Raw genomic sequence first — 15,478 nt, forward strand, 5'->3', positions numbered from 1 at the left:
AGCAAGTTCTTAGAGACTTATAAAGAGACTTAAACTCCCACACAATAATAGTGGGAGATTTTAACACTCCACTGTCAATGTTAGACAGATCAACGAGACAGAAAATTAACAAAGATGGTCAGGATTTGAACTCAGCTCTGGACCAAGTGGACCTAATAGACATTTACAGAACTCTCCACCCCAAATGAACAGAATATGCATTCTTCTCGGCACCACATCACACGTATTCCAAAATTGACAACATAATTGGAAGTAAAACACTCCTCAGCAAAAGCAAAAGAATGGAAATCATAACAGTCTCTCAGACCACAGTGCAATCAAATTGGAACTAAGGATTGAGAAACTCACTCAAAACTGCACAACTACATGGAAACTAAACAACCTGTTCCTGAATGACTACTGGGTAACTAATGAAATGAAGGCAGAAATAAATAATTATTTGAAACCAATGAGAACAAAGGCACAACATACCAGAATCTCTAGGACACAGCTAAAACAGTGTCCAGAGGGAAATTTATAGCACTAACTGACCACAGGAGAAAGCAGGAAAGATCTAAAATCAACACCCTAACATCACAATTAAAAGAACTAGAGAGACAAGAGCAAACAAATTCAAAAGCTAGCAGAAGACAAGAAATAACTAAGATCAGAGCAGAACTGAAGGAGATAGAGACATGAAAAACCCTTCAAAAAAAATCAATGAATCCAGGAGCTGGTTTTTTGAAAAAGATTAACAAAATAGATAGACTGCCAGCCAGACTAACAAAGAAGGAAGGATAGAAGAATCAAATAGACACAATAAAAAATGATAAAAGGCCTATCACCACTGATCCCACAGAAATACAAACTACCATCAGAAAATACTATAAACACCTCTATGCAAATAAACTAGAAAATCTAGAAGAAACGGATAAATTCCTGGACACATACACCATCCCAAGACTAAACCAGGAAGAAGTCAAATGCCTGAATAGATCAATAACAAGTTCTGAAATTGAGGCAGTAATTAATAGCCTACCAACCAAAAAAACCTGGGACCAGACAGATTCACAGCTGAATTCTACCAGAGGTACAAAGAGGAGCTGGTACTATTCCTTCTGAAACTATTCCAAATGATAGAAAAAGAGGGACTCCTCCCTAACTCATTTTATGAGGCCAGCATCATCCTGATAGCAAAACCAGAGGTACAAAGAGGAGCTGGTACCATTCCTTCTGAAACTATTCCAAACAATAGAAAAAGAGGGACTCCTCCCTAACTCATTTTATGAGGCCAGCATCATCCTGATAGCAAAACCTGGCAGAGACACAAGAAAAACAAAATTTCAGGCCAATATCCCTGATGAACATCCATGTGAAAATCCTCAAATACTGGCAAACCAAATCCAACAGCACATCAAAAAGCTTATCCACCACGATCAAGTTGGCTTCACTGCTGGAATGCAAGCCTGGTTCAACATACACAAAACAATAAATGTAATCCACCACATAAGCAGAACCAATGACAAAAACCACACAATTATCTCAATAGGTGCAGAAAAGGCCTTTGATAAAATTCAACACCCTTCATACTAAAAACTCTCAATAAACTAGGTATTGATGGAACATATCTCAAAATAATAAGAGCTATTTATGATAAACCTCAGTTAATATCATACTGAATGGGCAAAAACTGGAAGCATTCCCTTTGAAAACTGGCACAAAACAAGGATGCCCTCTCTCACGACTCCTATTCAACATAGTATTGGAAGTTCTGGCCAGGGCAATCAGGCAAGAGAAAGAAATAAAGGGGATTCAAATAGGAAGTCAAATTATCTCTGTTTTCAGATGATGTGATTGCATATTTAGAAAACCCCATTGTCTCAACCCAAAATCTCCTTAAGCTGATAAGCAACTTCAGCAAAGTTTCAGGATACAAAATAAATGTGCAAAAATCACAAGCATTCCTATACTCCAATAATAGAGAGCCAAATCATGAGTGAACTCCCATTAACAATTGTGACAAAGAGAATAAAGTACCCAGGAATACAACTTACAAGGGATGTGAAGGACCTCTTCAATATCTACAAACCACTGCTCAATAAAATAAGAGAGGACACAAATTGAAAAACATTGCATGCTCATGGATAGGAAGAATTAATATCATGAAAATGGCCATACTGCCCAAAGTAATTTATAGATTCAATACTATCCCCATCAAGCTACCAGTGACTTTCTTCACAGAATTAGAAAAAACTACTTTAAATTTCATATGGAACTAAAAAAGAGCCCGTATAGCCAAGACAATCCTAAGCAAAACGAACAAAGCTGGAGGTATAATGCTACCTGATTTCAAATTATACTACAAGGCTACAGTAAACAAAACAGCATGGTACTGGTACCAAAACAGTTATATAGACCAATGGAACAGAGCAGAGGCCTCAGAAATAATGCCACACATCTACCACCATCTGATCTTTGACAAATCTGACAAAAACAAGCAATGGGGAAAGCTTTCCTTATTTATTAAATGATGCTGGAAAAACTGACTAGCCCTATTCAGAAAACAGAAGCTGGACCCCTTCCTTACACCTCATACAAAAATTAACTCAAGATGGATTAAAGACTTAAATGTGAGACCTAAAACCACAAAAGCCCTAGAAGAAAACCTAGGCAATACCATTCAGGACATAGGCATGGGCAAAGGCTTCATGACTAAAACACCCAAAGTAATGGCAACAAAAGCCAAAATTGACAAATGGGATCTAATTAAATTAAAGAGCTTCTGCATAGCAAAAGAAATATCATCAGAATAAACAGGCAACCTACAGAATGGGAGAAAATTTTCATGATGTATCCATCTGACAAAGGGCTAATATCCAGAATCTACAAAGAACTAAAACAGATTTACAAGAAAAAAATAACCCAATAAAAAAGTGGGCAAAGGATATGAACAGATACTTCTCAAAAGAAGATATTTATGCCGCCAGCAAACATATGAAAAAAAGCTCATCATCACTGGTCATTAGAGAAATGCAAATCAAAACCACAATGAGATATCATCTCACTCCAGTTAGAATGGCAAACATTAAGAAGTCAGGAGACAACAGACGCTGGAGAGGATGTGGAGAAATAGGAGCACTTTTCCACTGTTGGTGGGAGTGTAAATTAGTTCAATCATTGTGGAAGACAGTGTGGCACTTCCTCAAGGATCTGGAACCAGAAATGTCATTTGACACAGCAGTCCCATTACTGGGTATATACCCGAAGGATTATAAATCATTCTACTATCAAGACACATGCACATGTATGTTTACTGCAGCACTGTTCACAATAGCAAAGACTTGGAACCAGCTCAAATGCCCATCAATGATAGACTGGATAAAGAAAATGTGGCACATATACACCATGGAATACTATGCAGCCACAAAAAAGGATGAGTTCATGTCCTTCACAGGGACATAGATGAAGCTGGAAACCATAATTCTCAGCAAACTGACACAGGAACAGAAAACCAAACAGCGCATGTTCTCACTCCTAAGTGGCAGTTGAACGATGAGAACCCATGGACACAAGGAGGGGAACATCACACACCAGGGCCTGTCAGGGGGTGGGGGGCTAGGGGAGGGATAGCATTTAGAGAAATACCTAATGTAGATGATGGGTTGATGGGTGTAGCAAACCACCGTGGCACGTGTATGCCTATGTAACAAACCAGCACATTCCGTATATGTATCCCAAAACTTAAAGTATATATATATATAAAAAAAACAGAAAGAAATAAGGAAATGACAAGAAAAAATTCACAGAAGGATGTGGCCAATAAATTTATGGAACTAGATAAAACATCTAATTATAAAAAATATGTGCAATAAAATGAGAATCACATTTTTCTTCTATATAATTGGTAACTGTTAAACAGATTATATGAAAATGATACATTTTCAAATACCCTTGGGGGAGTTTAGACTGTGACAAACTTTGCTGGTGGGTAAATGAGAAGGATTTATCAACTTTTAAAATATTTGTAATTTCTGATTCAGGAATTCTATATCCAGTAATTTATATTACAGAAATACTTGTACTGGTGTGTGTATATATGCATACTTTCTGCAGCATTATTTGTATCAGCAAAAGAACTGAAGCCTAGTATCTGTCTAAATATCTTTCTACACCCCTATTAGACAATAGCGTGCATAGAGAGTAGAACATTACACAGCAGTTAAAATGGTATTCGTTTTATATGTATCGTTTTGAAAATATGCCAATTATATTTAGTATTTCCTTGTTTGAAAGTCTGGACAAACTCACAGGAACTTTTTTTTTTTTTTTTTTTTTTGAGACAGGATTTCACACTGTTGTCCAGGCTGGGGAGTTCAGTGATGTGAACATAGCTCACGGCGTCGCTGACCTCTCGGGCTCAAGTGATCCTGCTGCTTCAGCCTTCTGAGTAGCTGGGACCACAGGCGTGTACCACCATACCCAGCTAATTTTTAAATTTTTAGTAGGGATGAGGTTTCACCATGTTGCCCAGATTGGACTCAAACTCCTGAGCTCAAGTGATCTTCCCACCTTGGCCTTCTAAACTGCTGGAATTACAAGCGTGAGCCACCACACCCAGCCTCACAGGAGTTTCTTAATAGTTGGTTACTCGGTAAATGAGAATGGTGAGAGATGAAGGCCTTTAACTTCATACTTCATACACTTACAAATTGTTTGAGCCTGTTACATTTCATCGTTTCTGAATGACCTTTAGTACAACATTGAAACTGGGCATCTGACATCCTCTAAAATCTATCCCCAGTGTATCATTCTAACTTTGTCTTCTTATCACTGTGGCTCATGGTTGTTTAAAAAACACATATGAACTTGCTTCATATGTGCTTTATAACACAAAACCTCCCTCTCCAGGTTTTAGTGGGAACATGGACCTATCAACACCTTGATTTCCCTCTTCTAGCCTCCAGAAGGGTGAAACGATACATTTCTGTCGTTTTAAGTCATCCAGTTTGTCGGCCTTTGTTATGGGAGCCCCAGGAAATGAACACAATTCCACAGCACTTCCTACACACTACGATGTATATATAAATTGCTTAGTTAGAATCTGTTGATTGACCAAAATGAAGCTCCCCTCTCCCTCGCAAAAAGAAATTGAGTTTGCCCTTTTGCTCTGTGAGATCATAGTTAACATTTTTACTTGCATTCAAAGTCGATTCATTTGTAGGTGTTAAGAAGTGCACCTTTGGCTGTCAACAGCGCCACATATTGGTAATTCAAAAGTGTTACATCATTATAAGGAAGAGGTCTATAATGAAATCTAGAATAATGTTAGTAGACTGAGAATGACTTACCTATTAAAACTTCATGAATAATGCTGCCATTTGATAGCATTGATAGATTTCCATGTCCTGCAGGTGTCTGCAAAATCCCAGTAAAGGTGAAATTATTGAAATAATAGTAGATACTATGCTTGTCCCATAGTATTAATTCTGGCAGTGCTGAAAACATAAAATGTGGAATGAAAACACTGTCAATAGGGGCATCTAATGTAAGGTCTTGGGAAATCCACTGTTTCGTATCTTCATTATATATCACTAAGAAAATCTTTTTGGTGATGGTACACACAATGCAATAATTTAAAAAAACGGCAATCTCCAGAGGGTGTCCTGTATACTGAACAGAGTGGATAGTCACAGTAGCAGTTACTGGTAGATTTAGGATATTTTTCAGTTCTGTGGTAGTTACTAATCTGGCAAATTTAAAAAGAATATATCCGAGGTAAATTTCATTTTCTGTCCAGACTGCCAAGTTGCTTCTTCTTCCTTCAGCCTGTGACAAAATGAAAAATGATAAGAAAAAATCTTTGATTTTAGAGATGGGTCTAACAATTTCTCTTTTTTTAATTTTATTTTTATTTTTTAAAAATTGTACTTTAGTAGGTTTTTGGGTGTTCAGGTGGTGTTATACGAGTAAGTTCATTAGTGGAGATTTCTAAGATTTTGGTGCATCCATCACCCGAGCAGAGTACACTGTACCCAATGTAAGTCTTTTATCCCTCACCCTCTCTCACCCTCCCCCCAAGTCTCCAAAGTCCATTGTATCATTCTTATGCCTTTGTGTCCTCATAGCTTAACTCCCAAAGTCTAACAATTTCCATCTTCCAATCTGCTATATTTAAAAGATAGAGACCAGGTGTGGTGGTCTCATGCCTATAATCCCTGCACTTTGGGAGGCTGAGGCAGGAGAGTCACTTGAAGTCAGAGGTTTGAGACCAGCCTGGGCAATTCAGTGAGACCCCATTTCCACAAAGCTTCAAAATTAGCTGGGGGTGGTGGTAGGTGCCTGTAATCCCAGCTACTAGAGAAGCTGGGGCAGGAGAACCATTTTAACCTGGGAGATGGAGGTTGCAGTAAACTGAGATAGTGCCATTGCACTCCAGCTGGGGGACAAGAGTGAGACTTCGCTTCAAAAAAAAAAAAAGTAAATGCTAAGATTTGATTTGTTTCAATATATTTTTGAATAATATTTCAGGCATAGGAATACATTAAATAGAAATTTATCATATTAAATATAACCATAAAAATTATCTTAATAATTTTATTTTTTCATAAATTGTTTCTATCAGTAGGAATAATACATTTTAATTCCTTTTAAATCTTTTAAGCACATCAGCCTTGTCTTTCTTTATATATTTATCAGTCTGGCCAGGAGTGCCCCTTTGACCTTGATGTTTACTAAGGTCAACATACAAGGTCTCTTCAAATGGTAACTCATTTCTGGAATTCTAGATTCCTTGGTTACCAGATAAAGAGAAAAGAAAACTTAAAATCTCAGACAAACAAATTCTACCCTTTTATGGACATAGGCTGTTAGATGGGAAGGGTGGTCAGAAACTGCTGTGCCTGAAACTCGGTAGGCCTAATTTTATCAAGAAGTCCAAGGCCTCCCTTCTCCTCTGTCTCCTTTCCCCACTGTTCTAATTTTTAGGGATTTTTACTTAAAATGTAATTTCTATATTTTGAACACATTGTCCTCATTTTACTTAATGTACAAATATTAAGTGTATACTGAAACAGGAGGTGGGCAGGTATCAAACCGGTAATCAAAGACAGACACAATTTGGGGTAAGAGGTCATTTTGCTAAATGTGGATCCACTTTTAAGTATAGAGCTTACATTGCTGGAAATGAGTGAAACAATCCTTAAAGAAGAAATAGAAACAAAATGATGAGTCCTTCATAGAAGGAAGAGCCATTCTCATTCTTGTCAGAGAGATGGGAAGAGGAACATGTCATAAACATGATAGATGAGAATTCCAACGATTCCCAGTCAAGGAGTGAGTTTTCACTCTCACCCACAAACTCTTTCCCACATAACTCCAGTTAATGCTTCGGCATAATCCTGCAGGTGAGGTGAAAGATCCTTCTGAAGCATTCAAGGTCTCTTAAAAATGTAAGAGAGTAACTCTCTGAAGGCAGGAAAGGCGCATACATCAAGGGGAAAGTTGAGAGAAACCCATCCACACTATGAATTCTCAGCTCCATGACTCAGAGTGGGATAAGAGAGTGGAGAGGAACTTTCTTTGAGCCACGCGTGGCCTCTACCCAGAGTCTAAAGCAGCCTCCCTGACAGGATTGGGACAGGGAGATAGGAGACAGAGGAGAGGGAGAGGGAAAAGGAGAGGGAAGTGTGGAGTGGGCAGGAGGCGAAGGGAAGGAAGAGAGGAAGATGGAGATATCCCCCAGTGCACCAAAATTCAGAGTCAGATGAGAAAGTAAAGATAATTGATCAAAAACGATCAAATGATCAATGATACAAAAGCTGGCAGCTAGGTTGTAAAGCAGAGACAGCTCTCCCAAGGATTTCGGAGGTTGGTGGCTTCACTGTAAAGTATAAAGAGATCTCTGGAATGTTGTCAGTGCTAAGGTACCAAGAATGTCTAAAAAGAAAACAACTATAATAAAAATGCTGAAGGGTCTAGTGGAAAATATGGGCAACACAGTGAAGAGATGAGGAACTTCAGTCATGATACAGAAATGATAAAAAGGAACAAAATGGAAATGCTAGAAATTAAAAAAAAATCAAGAATAAAGAAATAATTAGAGGAGTTCAAGACCAGTTTGGCCAACATAGCAAAACCCCATCCCTACTAAAGATAAAAAAATTAGCCATTAGTCCGGCATGGTGGTGCACGCCTGTAATCCCAGTTACGCGCAAGGCTGAGGCAGTAGAAGCACTTGAATCTGGGAGGTGGAGGTTGCCGTGAGCCAAGACTGCACCACTGCACTCCAGCCTGGGCAACAAGAGCAAAACGCCATCTAAATAAATAAATAAATAAATAGGCCAGGAATGCCTGTAATCACAGCACTTTGGGAAGCCACAGTGGGAGGATTGCTTGAGGCCAACAGTTTGAGGCAGCAGTGAGCTGTAATTTTGCCATTGCACTCCAGGCTAATTGACAAAGTGAGACCCTGTCTTAAAAAAAAATCAGATGGATTTAGCAACAAGCTGGAAAAAGCAGAGGAAAAGAGCAGTGAACTTGAAGACACGTTAATAGCATGCATACAAGCTGAAATACAAAGGAAAAAACAGTGAAAAAATAATGAACAGGTCACCTGAGATCTATGAGACAACATTAAATGGTCTCACACAGGTGTTTTTGGAATCCCAGTAGGAGAGGAAAAAGAGAATGAGGTGGAAGAAACATTTGAAGAGATAACAGCCATGGACATTCTAATATTAATGAAAGACATAAACCCAGAAACCCAAGAAACTCAACTGAACCTCAAGTAGGATAAATACAAAGGAAATCACATTTAGGCACATAGTAAAACTGCAGAAAACCAAAGATAAAAAGCTAATCTTAAAAGCAACTAGAGTGAAAAAGATTCATCATATACATGAGAACAATGATACAAATAATAGCTGACTGACCAAAAAGGATGGGGGCCATAAGATAATAAAATGGCATATTTATAACTTTCATTAAAAATAAAACAAACAAAAACAATAGAAGCCACCTGTCATCCTACAATGCTTTATTCTATTTTACGCACCAGTATAGGAGACAACATAGAAAAACTAAAAAATACATGATTCATCCAGATAAGGCAAGGAAGGATAAACAAAGGAAAGACGAACAAGCGGTATTAGTAGAAAACAAATGCCAAAATGGGAGCCTCAAACTGAACCATAGCAATAGTTACACTAAATCTAAGAAGACTAAACACTGCAATTTAAAGGCAGAGACTGTCACCCTGGATTAAAAAAAAGCAAGAGCTTGTATGTGGTATATAAGAAACACATCTTTAACATAAAGTCACAGACAAGTTGATTATAAAAGAATAGACAAACAGACACTGTACAAGCACTAAAGAAAACTAGGGTGGTTATATTATTAAGACAACTAAAACCAAAATGAAATATCACTTTTCACCCACTGAGTTTAAATAATAAAAGAATAGACACACTAAAGGTTGGTGAAATGTGAAACTACTATGAAACAAGTTGCTATAAATATTTGTAAATATAAATATTTTAATTACTATGGCTTTATGATAAACCTTGGTATGTGGTAGAAGAAATACTACTACTCTAACCCCTCCTAGCCCTCAGGTCTTTATTCTTTCATATGTATTTTAGAATCAGTTTACTGAATTCCACAAAGTAAGATTGGTATTTTGATTGGAGTTGTATCAAATTTATAGATAAATTTGGGAAGGATTGAAAATTTTTATAATATTCTATGTTTCTACCCATGAACATGATATAGCTATCAAATTGTTCAGGTCTTTACTGTTTCTGATAACATTTTATTTTTATCTCAATACATTTTTAGTGGCATTTATTTCTAGATATCCTTACTTTTTTCTATTTTGAATTTTCATATAAATTTTAGAATCAGATTCTCAATTTCTATAAAAAAATCTCACTGGGATTTTAATTGATGTGTCACTGAATTTTTCAAGAATTGATGTCTTGAGTTTTCCCACCCAAGAATATATTTCTCCATTTATTTATTTTATTTTACCCAGTAATGTTTTGCAGTTTTTAGTGTACACATTTGCAAATATTTTCTGAGTTTATCCTCTAGTATTTCATATTTTTAATCCAATTGTAAATTGTATTTTCAGAATTTCAGCCAGGCTCAGTGGCTCATGCCTGTAATCCCAGCACTTTGGGAGGTCGAGGTGGTGAATCCCAAGGTCAGATGTTCGAGACCAGCTTGACCAACATGGTGAAACCCCGTCTCTACTAAAAATACAAACATTAGCCAGCCATGAGTGAGGCTCTGTCTCAACAACAACAAAAAATAATTTCAGTTTATAATTGCTCATATAAAATACAATTGATTTTTGTTTTTGAAAATTATTTTTACTTTTATTTTTTATTTTTGTATAGAGACAGGGTCTCACTATGTTGCCCAGGCTGGTCTCAAACTCCTGGGCTAAAGAGATCCTCCCTCCTCAGCCTCCCAAAATGCTTGGATTATAGGCATGAACCACCACATTGGCCTGGTTTTTATTTTTTATTTGTTAGAATCTATCTTATTGTTTAGTTTTTTTCCTCAGAGATCCCTGTCTTGACTAGCCAGATTTTTAAGACATTGGTCTTATATCTTTCAATCTTGGTAAACACACTTATTATCCCTGATAGTTAAAAAAAATTCCATCAGCTAATGATTCCATCAGCATTTCTGCATCTAATAGTGTTGTTTGTAAAGACAGTTTTACTTCTTCCTTTCTAATCTAAAACGTTTTATTTGTTTTCTTGACTAACTGCACCTGCTAGAATCTCTAGAGCAATGTTAAATAGAAGTGATGTGAGCAGATTCCTTATTTTAAGCAAGAGGGAAACAAAGGAACAATGAACAAGTAGGATTTATAGAAATACCTGTACCAGAATACCTGTACCTGGTAGCTTGTTAGACTTCAACTTAACCACAACAAAATTACATTAAATCTTGTCTTTTACCATCATGCATAATGTTAGCTACAGGTATTTCATAAATGTCCTTTATTAAGTTGAGAAGGATCCTATTATTCCTAATTTGTTTTTGAAAAAAATCAGTTAAGTGTATTAGATTTTGTTAAATACCTTGACTGCTGTTGGTGTTTAAGAATGCTAGCAATTTTTGCACCATGATTTTGTGTCTTGAGACTTTGCTGAAGTTGCTTATCAGCTTAAGAAGCTTTTGGGCTGAGACGATGGTTTTCTAGATATAGGATCATGTCATCTGCAAACAGTGGTAGTTTGGCTTCCTCTCTTCCTATTCAGATGACCTCTATTTTTTTTCTCTTGCTTGATTGCCCTGGACAGAACTTCCAAAACTATGTTGAATAGGAGTGGTGAGAGAGGGTGTCCTTGTCTTGTGCTGGTTTTCAAGGGGAATGCTTCCAGCTTTTGCCCATTCAGTATTTTATTGGCTGTGGTTTTGTCATATATGGCTCTTATTATTTTTGAGGTATGAAACTGGGTAATTAAAAAAAAAAAGGTTTAATTGGTTCACAGTTCTGCAGGCTATATAAGAAGCATGATGCTGCCATGTTTTCAGCCTCTCAGAAGGCCTAAGGAAACTTACAAGTATGGCAGAAGGCAAAGGGAGAGCAGGTTGTCACTTACATGGCGAAAGCAGAAGCAAGAGGGAGAACAAAGGGGAAGTATTACACACTTTTAAACAACCAGATCTTGTACGAACTTAGGTCACTATCATGAGAATAGTACTAAGGGGATGGTGCTAAACCATTCATCAGGAACTTACCCCCGATCCAATCAACTCCCATTATGCCCCACCTCCAACATTAGAGATTATAATTCAATATGAAATTTGGGAGGGGACACAAACCATATTGACCAATGTCAAGGAACTTTATTGTGTTTTCTTCTAGAAATTTCAGTTTCAGATATTACATTTAACTTTTTAATCAATTTTGAGTTCATTTTAATAACTGGTACAATTTCCATTTCTCTTTCCTCCTCCTCTACCTTCTTCTTCCTCTTCTTCTTCTCCTTCTCCTCCTCCTCTGCCGCCTCCTCCTCGTCCTCCTTCTTCTTCTTCTTCCTCTTCTCCTCCTTCTCTTCCTCCTCCTCCTCCTCTTCTTCTTCTTGCATGTGGATATCCTGTTTTCTTCACAGCATTTATTGAAGAGAATCTTCTACTTGGATTGTGTTCTTTGCATTATTAAGAAAGATTAGTTGGCCATATATGCATGGGTTTACTTCTGGGTTTTCTATTCTGTTCTGTTGGCTTATGTGTCTATTTTTCAGCAAGTATCACACTATTTTGATTGCTATAGCTTTGTAATATAGTTTGAAATAAAGAACCATGATGCCTTAAACTTTGTTCTTCTTCTTCAAGATTGCTTTGGCTACTCAGGGTCTTTCATGGTTCCAGATGAATTTTAGGATTGTTTTTTCTATTTCTGTGAAAAATGCCCTTGGGATTTCGATAGAGATTGCATTGACTCTGTTGATCAGAGTCTACAGAAGGTGGTATTAATATGGACATTTTAACAATATTAATTATTCTAATTTAAGAATGTATTTTTCCATTTATATGTGTTTTCTTCCATTTCCTTCATTAATATCTTATCGTTTTCAGTGTACAGATTTTTCACCTCCTTGGTAAATTTATTCCTAAGTATTTTATTCTTTGATACTACAATTAATAAAATTGCTTTCTTAATTTTTCTTTTGGATAGCTTTAGTGTATAGAAATGCAACTGATTTTTGTATGTTGATTTTGTAACCTGCAACTTTTCTAAATTTATTTGTTAGTTCTAACAGTTTGGTGGAGTCTAGAGTTTTCTACATATAAGATCATGCCAACTACAGAGAAAAGTTTACTTTTTCCCTTTCTTATTTGGATATCTTTTATTTCTATTTCTTGTCTGACTACTTGGCTAGAACATCCAGTACTATGATGACAAGAAATGATAAGAGTAGGCATCCTTGTCACATTACTGCTTTTAGGGGAAAAGCTTTCACCTTTTCACCATTGAATATGATGTTAGCTGTGGGACTGTCATATATGGTATTTGCTATACTGAGGTATATTCCCTCTATACCTAATTTGTTAAGTTTTTTTTTTTATTTTTCTTAGAGATAAGGTCTCATTCTGTCACCCAGTCTGGAGTGCAGTCTCATTATCATGCATCACTGCAGCCTTCAACTCCTGGGCTCAAGTGATCCTCCTCTCTCAGCTTGCCAAGTACCTGGGACTATAGGCGTATGCCACCAGGCCTGGCTGGTTTTCTACTTTTATTTTATTAGAGACAGAATCTTGCTATGTTGCTCAGGCTGATCTCAAACTCTGGCCTCAAGTGATCCTCCTGCCTTGGTCTCCTTAAAATGCCAAGATTATAGGCATGAGCCACTGCATCTGATTTTTTTTAAAAAAATCATAAAATGATGTTAAATTTAGACATGTGAGCCAGGTGCAGTGGCTCACACCTGTAATCCCAGCACTTTGGGAGGCCGAGGCAGGTGGATCACCTGAGGTCAGGAGTTCACGACCAGCCTGGCCAACATGATGAAACCCTGTCTCAAAAAAAAAAAAAAAAAAAAAAAAAAAAAAAAAAAAAAAAAAAACCAAAAAAAAAAAAAAAAAAAAAAAAAAAAATTTAGCTGTGTGTTAAGGTAGTATATCACATTTATGGATTTGCATGCATTGAAACATTCTTACATTTTCGGGATAAATCTCACTTGATCATGGTGATAAAAAAGGAATAAATCTTCATTTGAGTTCAGTTTGTGGGTATTTTGTGGAAGATTTTTGCATCTATTTTCATCATATTTTGGCCTTTAATTTTCTTTTCTCTTAGTGTCTTTGTCTGGCTTTGGTATCAGGATAATGCTATCCTCTTAAAATGAATTCAAAAGAATTTCCTCTTCTTTGATTTTATGGAAGGGTTTGAGAAGCATTGGCCTTGTTTTGTTAAATGTTTGGTAGAATTTACCAGTAAAGCCATCTGGTTCTGGGCATTTATTTGCTGAGAGATTTTTGGTTACCGATTTAATCTCCTTACTACTTACAGCTTTATTCATATTTTCTATTTCTTCATTATTCAGTCTTGGTAGGTTGTGGCTGGAAATTTATCCATTTCTTCTATGTTGTCCAATATGTTGGCATGTAAGTTTTAGAGTAGCCTGTTCTGATTTTTTAATATTCCTGTGGTATCAGTTATAATGTCTTCTCTTTCATTTCAGATTTTGAGTCTTCTTTTTTTTTCTTAGTATAGCTAAAGATTTGTCAAAGTTGTTTATATTTTCAGAAAAATCCATCTCTTAGTTTTGTTGATCTTTTATGTTTTCTAGTTTCTACTTTCATTTAATTCTGCTCTGATATTTCTTATTTCCTTCTTCCTATAAACGTTAAGCTTTGTTTTATTCTCTTTTTAGTTCCTTGAGATATATAGATTGTTTATTTGAGATCTTGATTGCAATAAGCATTTATTGCCATAAACTTCTATTTTAGAACTGCTTTTCTGTATCCTATAAGTTTTAGTATGTTGTACTTCCATTTTTGTCTCAAGATAATTTAAAATTTTTTCTTTTTATTTCTTCTTTAATCCATTGATTGTTCAGGAGTATGTTCTTTAATTTCCACATATTTGAGCTTTCCACCTTTCCTTTTGTTTGCTAAATTTTTATCATGAAGGGGTGTTGAATTTATCATAAGCTTTTTCTCTGTTGAGATGATCATATGGTGTTTGTCCTTCATTCTGTTGATGTTAGGTAACACACTTATTGATTTGTATATGTCAAATTATCCTTACATTGCTGGTATAAATCCCACGGTGTGTTCTATTTGTGATGTGCTGTTTGATTCAGTTTGCTAGAATTTTTTTGAGGATTTTTGTGTGTTATATGCATCAGGAATGGTTTCATACCATTGTGGTCACAAAAGATACTTAATGTAATTTCAGTATTCTTGAGTTTGTTAAAACTTGTTTTTTGGCCTAACATATGACCTATCCTGAATAATGTTCTGTGGGTACTGGACAAGAATGTGTATTCTGTTGCATATTGGATGGAATGTTCTGTATATGTCTGTTAAGTCCATTTGATCTAAAGTGTATTTGAAGTCCAATATTTTGTAATTGATTTTTCCCTCTGAATGATCTTTCCATTGTTGAAAGTGGGGTCCTTAATTCTCCACTATTATTGCATTGTTGCCTACTTCTGCCCTCAGATCTGTTCATATTCACTTAATATATTTTGATGCTCTGATGTTGGGTGCACATATATTTATAATTATGTCTTCTTGATAAATTAACCCCATTATCATCATGTAGTAATCTTCTTTGTATGTTACAGTTTTTTACTTAAAGTCTCTTTTATCTGATGTAAGTATACCTAATTTTACTGTCTTGTAGTTTCAATCTGCATGGAATATATTTTTCTCTTTCCTTAATTGCAGTCTATATATGTCCCTAGAGGTAAAGAGTCTCTTGCAGGTAGGATATAGTTGGAGTTTTTTTTTTTTTTTTTTTTTTTTTTTT

The 15,478-nt window shown here is 36.1% G+C and overlaps 1 protein-coding gene across 1 annotated transcript in view; it reads right to left on the minus strand.

Moving 5' to 3' along the window:
- Nucleotides 1-15,478, minus strand: part of CATSPERE (catsper channel auxiliary subunit epsilon) — a 163,265-nt gene that overhangs the window by 61,113 nt on the left and 86,674 nt on the right. Inside the window, exon 10 of the mRNA XM_017531963.2 lies at nt 5,328-5,805. Within this exon, the coding sequence (XP_017387452.1) occupies nt 5,328-5,805 (478 nt within the window). The remainder of the gene's footprint in view (nt 1-5,327; nt 5,806-15,478) is intronic.

The sequence above is a fragment of the Cebus imitator genome, unplaced genomic scaffold (genome assembly GCF_001604975.1).
Source record: "Cebus imitator isolate Cc_AM_T3 unplaced genomic scaffold, Cebus_imitator-1.0 Scaffold75, whole genome shotgun sequence".
NCBI classification, from domain to species: domain Eukaryota; kingdom Metazoa; phylum Chordata; class Mammalia; order Primates; family Cebidae; genus Cebus; species Cebus imitator.